The following is a 9,425-nucleotide window of genomic DNA, read 5'->3' on the forward strand; positions in this document are numbered from 1 at the left end:
TTCCATGCTGTGTTATGTATAGTGTTCCAGATGTACCTTTTCTTTCAAAGTGTCTTTAACTGACAATATTTTTATTATCTAAGATGGCCTGCGAATATGAGCATATGATCTCACTAATAGGAATTACATACCTTTATTTGTTGTTGTTGTTTGCCAATGTTAGGAAGAGCTGCTTGTTGAAATGAATGCATAGCAAAGAGATGCTCTGAGGGTGCTTCCATAGCAAGGTGTTGGAGGCAAGCTGGCCCCTTCCTTTTTGTGGGGCAGAGTGAGGATTGTTATTTCCACATGGTTTAGTCTGCGTCATCCCCCTTTGTCTTAGAATAGCATGGCCTAGCAGAGAGAGTCAATATAACTGCCAACTCCTTTTGTGCTGTGTAGCCCAATGGCCAGAGACAGTGGAACCACTGACTCTGGCCTTTCAGTGCATTAGGCTGCATTCAGCAGGGCCATGCAGCCTAAGTGGCTCAAATCAGCATAAGTGCCTGGCCTAAGGGCCAGAATCGGTATGGCTGCCCTATTCAGCCCAGTTGTGTCCTAGTTGTTGGTCAGGGAGTAGGTCAGCACCTAAGAGTGAGGGGACCCAGACTCTCCTTGCCACATTGGGTCCCAGCTCAGGGCCTTTGTAGTAGAATTTCCCCTGAGTTATTCTATCCCTGCTGCAGGGATCCTGTTGTCTCCAAGGTCTTTAGACTGCTCAACCTACGTAGCTCTCAGGGCCTCCATTTTTCCTTGGTCATCCACCTGGGTCTCAGCATTTCTGGCTTCCACTACCTGGGGCATTATCTTAGGCTGAAGCATGCATCATCCCTCCTCCAGGTCAGCACTTAATGAAATGATCTGCTCCCCTTTATTCTTGGTCTGCAGCCAGCATATGTCCAGCAGGACAAGGAGTTGTGGCTTCCTCAACCCAAAGGGTAGAATTAATCCTTGCAAATACTAGTGCCGGGCAGCATGCCTCATCACACTAGAGCAAAATATTTTTTGGCTCTTTTTTGTTTTTGTTTTTGAAGACCATAATTCCTTAAAGACAGACTTTCCAAAGATAAGAAATGTATAGTGAGTTGGTGTCAAACGTTCGTATAATGTATATGAATAATATGGAAACTGTTTATTCTCTGAGACCTATAAATAAAGTTTAAGTGATTATTTATGTCTATTTTCCTTGAAGTTAACCATTTTTTAACATTAAGGAAGCTATCATTTTTGTGTTGAATGGCAAAACTTACCCATTTTTAATTTTTTTATTTAAAATATTTTTCTGTGGAATTTTATATGAACAACAGGGTGTTTTTAATTTTTTGTTTTTTTTATTTTTACTTCTCAAAGGTATGACCCCATCAGGTAAATGCACTGAATCATTACTTCACCCAGAAGCACTTGATATGTCGGACAGTCCTACTCCTCCAAAAAGAATGAGAAGATAAACAGTAGAAAAGTTTTATAGGTATGTCAATCCTGAATTCAGCCATTATTTTCCCATGTACTCATCTAACAGAAAATTGTTTTATTTCTGCTTCTGGGAGAGGAGGAGTTGTTGTTGTTGCTTATTTTATTAACACTCAAGTACAATCTCAATCCACTAAGATGGATATAAATATTGTCTGTAGGAGGCAGATTTCCAAAGAGGCTTTTAACTTCCTACAGAACTTGTGCTCCAACTTAAGTTCTACAGAAAGTCTTTATCAACCATATTCTGCTCCCATCTCTGAAGTGACTGGCTCTGATCATTGCTGCTCTTGCAGACAGACAGCTTTTTCTGCTTTTCAGCTCTCTTGCTCCTTAGAAAAATTGAACGTCTACCTATTAGTTTCTCCTGAAGAAGTGGGTTGTGCCCACAAAAGCTCATACCACCATGTACTTGTTTTGTTAGTCTCTAAGGTGCTATGTCGTTTTTAAGTTTTTACCTATACATTATAGGTAGCTAGATCAGTGTACATTCCTATGTAGATTAGTCCAAACAAGTGTTTTGAGGTAAGATCTCTGACACCATGTGAGGGCAGGAAAGACAGGCAGCTGATCTTTTTAGCACACATACTCACTCTCTTTCTCTTGGGTTTGTCAGCAACCTGTTTCTCATAGACTCATAGTCTTTAAGGTCAGAAGGGACCATTATGATCATCTAGTCTGACCCCCTGTACAGTGCAGGCCACAGAATCTCACCTACCCCTCCTAGAAAAATCCTCTCATCTATATCTCAGATATTGAAGCCTTCAAATACTTTGAAGACCCCAAGATGCAGAGAATCCTCCAGCTGTGATCTGTACCCCATGCTACAGAGGAAGGTGAAAAACCTCCAGGGCCTCTGCCAATCTACCCTGGAGGAAAATTCCTTCCTGACCCCAAATATGGCGATCAGCTAAACCCTGAGCATGTGGGCAAGACTCATCAGCCAGACATCCAGAAAGTTCTCTAGTAACTCCTATCATCCCCTCCATTGTCCTATTTCCCAATAATAATGAATGGTCAATTACACTGCAGAGCTTGTAACGCTCTGCCATGTCCAAGGAACACATCTGTTTTGCCCAAAAAAGTCGGAAAAGTGGACATGGTTTTTTTGGCATCCCTGCAAACCTCATTTTATGATGAAGAAGGGATAGTCTGAAAGAGTGTAGACTGGCTAAATTTCGGAAAAGTCTCTTTTGGAAGTAAATCAGAAAAAGATGTGTAATTTGCGTACCGCAAATTGCATTTTTTTCCAATTTATCTTTGTAGTGTAGACATGCCCAAATGTCCCTGTGCAGTGCAAGGTAAGGGTTTCCCTGTGGAGCTCCACATTGATAAAAATATGCATAACCATTGAATTGCCCCCATATTTGTCCCACTGCTTCCTTTTTGCAGTAAAGCCGTGCTACTTCTGCTGCCAGTGGCTCCTCTGCATCCGTGAAGAAAATGGCAAGAATTGCCCCTTATTGATTAAATGTGTTTTTGCTTTCACACAACCCAATTTCTCTTGTTTGACCCTGCCTAAGCTTAAAGCTGAATTTTTCAACTGAGTTTACCACTCATGAACGAATGCCAGAGAATTCTGTAGTTCTAAGAACCTTTTTTCATGTTTTGCATGGTGTTTTGAGATCAAGAAGTTCCAGCCTCTGAAGGATTTACTTATCTTCCACTCCTGTGATATTAGTGTTAACCAGTGAAAGAACCTATATCTGCCCCATAAATCAGGATTATTGCTTGCTCTTTTTCTAAAGAAGACTCCAGTATTCTGCTTTCCAATTTCCCACCAGTGAATGTATCTCTTTAGGTTGGTTTCTGAATATTTTTTAAGCCAAAAACATACCATGAATAATGTAAGTGTACAGTTTTAAGATAGTAGGGAGAGTTAATTTTTGTTCATTTCCATATGCCATTATAATACTTACAATTAAATTGTTTAATTTTATAGTAGATTATAGTACATTTGAGACCATTTAATTTTTGATAGCTGTATTCTGTAACAGTATGATCTTACTGTGCCACATTTGCTTCTTTTTACTATTTTCATTTTTTCCTCCTCTTAATTATTGCCTAAATGCAAAATTTTAAGTAGCTTGCCAGTGGAGTTATCTAAACAATATATTACCCTGCTGCCATCCCCAGTGTCTATCAGAATAAGTATAAGATCAGTGATAAGTATGAAAGTAATCTATTTACAATATTAATAATTATATTTTACTCTTATCTCATTTTATCCATTAATTGCAGAGAAGTTTCAGTCACTACATCACAAGTGGAATGATTCCTTCTCCACAAATTTTGATACAGGCCCTCCAGTTAATTTACCTATCAGATCTCCATTGAAATTGATGGCTCTAAAACAAATTATATTAGCTGAGAATATGCCCCATTACATGAATTATAGAATTGGTTTATAAAAACTAATACCTGTACCATATTTTCTGTTTAAGTTCAGAAGAATGTATCATCTCTCCTATGAAGAGCAGCAGCAACCAATGCAACAGCAGCAGCTAGTGCATATTCCAATATCAGAATTGAGTGATACCCAACAGAAGAGAAAGTCATAGACCAGACTTGATGGAAAGTAATTGTGTATTGAAAAAATGTAAATAAGCTTTAATTTTTGTAAAGTTAATTTTTATTTCTAAAAGCTTTCAAGAGTTTTTAGTTTCTTGAACATGGAAAAGTTTTAAATATACCCTTGTTTATTTATGCAATAAAATTGCTGCAATACAAAGAGCATTGCAAATACAATATATTGTGGTGATTTAAGGCTGAAGTAAATGTAATGAAATATTATTTTCATTATGAAAGTGTCTTAATATGTCTTGGATAAAAGGAACAGGGCAACCTAGAATAACAAGTAGATGAGGGAAATAGTAATTCTAAGACAAAATTATATGGATAGAGCAGCAGTACATTGAGATCCAACCAAAGCAGAGTCCTTAGGCAATTGACTTCAAGCCAGAGTCTAAGGTCCTGTCCAAGGAGTAGAAACAGAGGGGTTGCAGATGTTGTTAACAGAAGAGGCAAGGTTTGTCTTTAGGTACTAGATCTGGAGCTTAGGTTGATAGAAAGCCTTTCTTCCATTGTATGGCTTGATGAAGTGAGAAACTTTGAGAGCCTATAAGAATCTTCAATACATGAAGCTGAAGATTACATGGTTGGTTATGATCACCAGACATTTTTTGTTTCTTACATTTAACTACCTGATATTGTCCTGATGATAATCTATTACTTGCTTTATTGCAGCTCCTATAATGTACTATTTGCTTTCTGTGCAAATAGGAAGAGTTCCTGCCTCAAAAAGCAAACAATGCACAACAGCAATAGATGGTTGTGAAGAGAGATAAAATAGACAATTAGAAGATTTTTTCAGATTATCAGGTTTTCCCAATTACCTGTCCATGTAGCCATTGTTATCTAGCTAGTTTCTTTTCAGGATCATGATGAGAGAGGAATGGGAGGCTGTATTTGTAGGAAGAGAAGGTAGTGGCCTTACAGACAAACTCTGAGTTGAGATCCAGTGCCTGAGAGATTACGTGGAAGAAAGCACAAAGACATTTGTGAGAGAAGCACACAAACAGGCAATTGAGACAAGTAGCTTCAGTAGAAGAGATGTGATGAACCACTCCATAGGGGCAATCTGCAGACACGAAGGAGCTTGAAAGCAAGAACCAGAAGTTTGAATTTAGAGCAGTGGGAAAGTAGCAAATAGAGGAATTTTAATGGGGGCAGACATAAAAATAAGGAAAAATATCTTAGCAGCTGAATTTTCCATGGACTGGTGGGGGATAATAAGTGTCGGAGACCTCAGAGGAACATGTTACAGTAATTAAAACAGGAAATGGTGAATATCTGAAAAAAATTCTATATATGAAGACAGAAGGTAACATTTTGAAAGTACACAAGTCCTACTGACTTTGACTAAATCATTTAGCTGCTCTTGAAAATTTTACACTGAAGTCTCTGGAACTTAATGTTTTAGAGGAAGCATTAAGATTTGGGCATGTCTTGGATGTGAGAGTCAAAGGAAGGGGAGGAGTTAAGAATGACCTCCAGGTTCTTCAGTTGGGTCATAGGAATGGTGATCATGTGGTCAATAAATGACAAAATGAGGAATACTTGATAGGAGAGTGGTTCAGTTTTAGCCCCAGGTAGAGTTTAAATAATTGGAGACCAGCTGAAATGGAAGTTTGAATGAAAGGAGACAGGTCAAGAATGGAAAGGTAGATTTGTGAATAAGTGTAATTGTATGGTGGTTTAAATGAAGCCTGAGCAGATGAGATGACCCAAGAAAAGATGTTGAAGGGGGTAAAAATATCAAGAATGTGTTCCTGTGGGTTATACTAGCCTCTATTAACCCATTCCTTGAACCCAAATTTGATACTGAGAACCTAGGTTTCTTCATTACTCCAGCAGTAACATAGCATATCATTACCCATAGAATGTAGGTTGGAGAAATTTATTTATACTCACTCAGCAACAAGGAAGTTAGGGAACTTTTTAAGCTAAAGCATACTGTGCAATGCTATCCAGGAGAGTAACACTTATTCTCTTTCTTAGCAGGGAACAAAATGAGCAACTTCAGGAACAAAAACCCTTTTCAATAAACTTGAAAAATACTGGTTAGTGATGGGCAATTGGGGAGTGACATTTCTAATTAAAAAAAAAAAAACTAAGCACAGGAGACAATGAGATACATTGATCTGTCATTTTATTCCAGGCATCAGTTTGTTCCACTGCTTGTTTTCTTTTTAAAAATAACACACATTTTACTGCAGCAATGTAAAATTAACTACGGGTGTAATAATAAAAAAGGATTTTCAATCTGGTTAGAGTACCAACAGCTTCACATGTAATGGCTGTCAGAAAAATAGGAACTAAAGGTAAGGTGCATATCTGCTTCTATGTAGTTTTCATTCTAGCACCTTGAAGTACATGCTCTGAAGCATACCAGACCATTTGGGTTCTCGCGATGCTTTTTTGTTGGTTTATACAGTATGTATAATTAGAAGTAGGAAAAATTGCACTGTAAATTGTTTTCTTATGATGTTAAATAGCTATTTAATACATAAGTTTTGGATTTTCATGTAATTATAGATAATAAACAACTGAACTGAAACAGTATAGCTGTAAAATATTTGGTTTATCCAGGACCATTTATAATGATTGTGACAAAAATCCTAATCAAACTTGGTGGGTCCTGCACTTTCAGGCAGATTGCTTGTCTCAGGGGCTCAAAGCAGTCCTCCATTTGGGCACGACACGTATAGCATCACCTTGCTGTTGAACTACTCTCATCATTAGCCAGCATAAGGTACAGAGGAAAACCAAACTCCACAGTCTCGATGGACCCCCAACTTATACAGTGCTGGGTAAACCCCTTTCTTTTTCCCAGTCAGTCTTTTACCACCCTCTACTCTGGGTTCCAGCTGAGGGCCCTGTAATAGCAACAGCCTATAAAAATCTCCAATAGCAGCTCTGAGACAGCTACAGAATCCCTGGTCTACTTCCCAGCACCTTCCTTATCTCAGGCTCTTCCTACTAGAATCCACTGGTTCTTGCTCCTCTGAAACACTCTTTAGCATTCCCTCCATCCTCTCAATTCCTTGCATGCTAACTGCAGAGAAGCTCTTTTTATAATCAATCTCAACTGGTTTTTTAATGGACCCCAGGTATTCTAACTAGTCTTGGCTCATTTGACTATGTAAGCCCACTTAATTAGCTCCAAGTGCTTAATTGCCCTGATTGATTCTGGCAAGTTCATAGAATCATAGAGCTAGAAGAGACCTCAGGAGGTCATCAAGTCCAGCTCCCTGCCCAAGTCAGGACCAATCCCAACTAAATAATCCCAGCCAGGGCTTTGTCAGGCTGATACTTAAAAACCTCTAGGAATGGAGATTCCACCACCTCCCTAGGTAACCCATTGCAGTACTTCACCACGGTCTTGGTGAAATAGTTTTTCCTAATAGCCAACCTAGACTCTCCCCCCCCCCCCCCCCCCCGGTAACTTGAGACCAATGCTCCTTGTTCTGCCATCTGTCACCACTGACAACAGCCTCTCTCCATCCTTCTTGGAACTCCCCTCCCCCTTCAGGAAGTTGAAGGCTGCTATCAAATCCTCCATCACTCTTTTCTTCTGTTCTCACTGGTTCTGGACTAACCCCTACCAGTTTACCCTGCAAATAGAGAGATTTACTCAGTCTCAGGCTAATATATCTCCCTTACATTACTTTCTTGTATCCCTTTGGCCTGACCCTATCTCAAAATGTAATTTGAGTCCCTAAAAAAAAGAAGTATATCCCATGCGGTGGGGGGAGCCAGGTTCCAAAGAGAAAACTGGATAAGCCTTGTAGTTTGAACATATGTGAAATGAGCACCAGAGGGCAATGGGAGTCACTAAAATTGCAATTTTATCTGAGTCAAGAAGAAAAAAATATGAACTAGTTTGAACTCTGTAATTTAGGTCAAAGAATGTCACCTAATAATTTCTGCATCAAACGCACAACTTCCGTTGAGGTTCAGCATATCTTTTAGAAAGATATCCAGTCTTGACTTAGACAGCAAGTGTTTGAAAATCTACCATGTCCCCTAGGTAAGTTGTTTCAATGGTTAATTACACTCTCTGTTAAACCATGTTTCTACAGGCTGAACTTCCCAAATCTGGGAATCTCTGGCCATAGATATTGGATCAAAGAGCCCTGGAGCCAACTGAGACAATGCAGGGGCTAGGAGCCCTGGTTAGGCCCAATGGCATCTGGGGAGTGACCCCACCATGGCATCAAAGGGGCCAGGCAGTGGCCAGAGTGACCCCAGTGTCAGTGGGGCTAGGCGGTGGCTGAGGAACCCCTGGCTGCAGTGGGGCTGTCGGCAACCAGGCAGCCTTGTCCAGGAACACCAGGAAACCCCCATCGGCAGCAGAGCTGGCTGAAACAAATGGCTCTGGCTGGGGAACTTACAGATTTCCCAGCAGCGGGGAGGCGGCCCTCGTAGCAGAGCGGGGTAGCCAGGTTGTCTTGGCTGGGGAATTCACGGTAGCAGTGGGGCTGGCAGCAGCCAACTGGTCCCCACCGGGAAGACCTTGGGACAGCAAGGAGGGGAGTCATGCTGGGCCAGCATTAGTGGGGCAAACAGCAGGGGAGGGGAGGGAGCCCCACGGAGAGGATCCTGGAGCAGGGCAGCCAGTAGAGGAGCACAGACCTCCCTGGTCCAGCAAACTCGCTGGTTCAGGGAAGCTTGGGTCCCAAGGGTGCCGGACCAAGAAGGTCCAACCTGTAGTTTGAATTTGTCTAGATTCAGCTCCAACCACTTGGTCTTATGTCTTTTTCAGCTAGGTTAAAGAACTATCAGAAATCTTTTACTGCTGTGCTTGTTACACTGTGATCAAGGCACCTCATAAGCATCTCTGCAATAAATCAAACAAACAGAGCTTCCTTAGTTTCTCACTATAAGGCATGTAGTCCAGATCATAAGTCATTTTTATTTGTTTTCTGAATCCTATCCAGTTTTTCAAGATCCTTTCTGAAATGTAGATAACATAACTGGATGCAGTACTCCAGTAATCATCTTGTTAATACCATTAACGGAGGTAATTAAATATCCCTACTCTACATGACGTTTCTTTATTATACATCCAAGAATTTGCTTTCAACCTTTTACCTAAAAATGACAGAGATCTACCCTAAATACTTTTCAGGGTCACTGCTTTCTAGAATATAGTCCCCTAGTTTATGAATGCAACCTACATTATTTCTTCAAGTGATGGTCTGCATGTATTCCACACACAGGTACTCATGTGCCCAGTGCTGCTGAGACCATCAGATCCTGCAAGTAGTATCTGTTGCAGAGGTGACTGGTAAAGAGGGAACCTGGTAACTCGACACCTCCCACCTGCCCTGGGACAACCCTCCCACCCCTTCCCACCCTTGTTCTGCCCTTTCCCTGCCTCTTCCTCCAACCAAAGTGGCCCAGGAAAATAG

At 40.6% G+C, this 9,425-nt stretch overlaps 1 protein-coding gene across 1 annotated transcript in view; it reads left to right on the top strand.

Moving 5' to 3' along the window:
* Nucleotides 1–6,571, top strand: part of SMCHD1 (structural maintenance of chromosomes flexible hinge domain containing 1) — a 192,988-nt gene extending 186,417 nt beyond the window's left edge. Inside the window, exons 47-48 of the mRNA XM_075920925.2 lie at nucleotides 1,330–1,447; nucleotides 3,894–6,571. Coding sequence (XP_075777040.2) covers nucleotides 1,330–1,427 — 98 coding nt within the window. The 3' untranslated portion in view covers nucleotides 1,428–1,447; nucleotides 3,894–6,571. The remainder of the gene's footprint in view (nucleotides 1–1,329; nucleotides 1,448–3,893) is intronic.
* Nucleotides 6,572–9,425: the final 2,854 nt, after the last annotated feature.

Source organism: Pelodiscus sinensis, chromosome 2, assembly GCF_052426305.1.
Source record: "Pelodiscus sinensis isolate ZL-2025 chromosome 2, ASM5242630v1, whole genome shotgun sequence".
Classification (NCBI taxonomy): Eukaryota; Metazoa; Chordata; order Testudines; family Trionychidae; genus Pelodiscus; species Pelodiscus sinensis.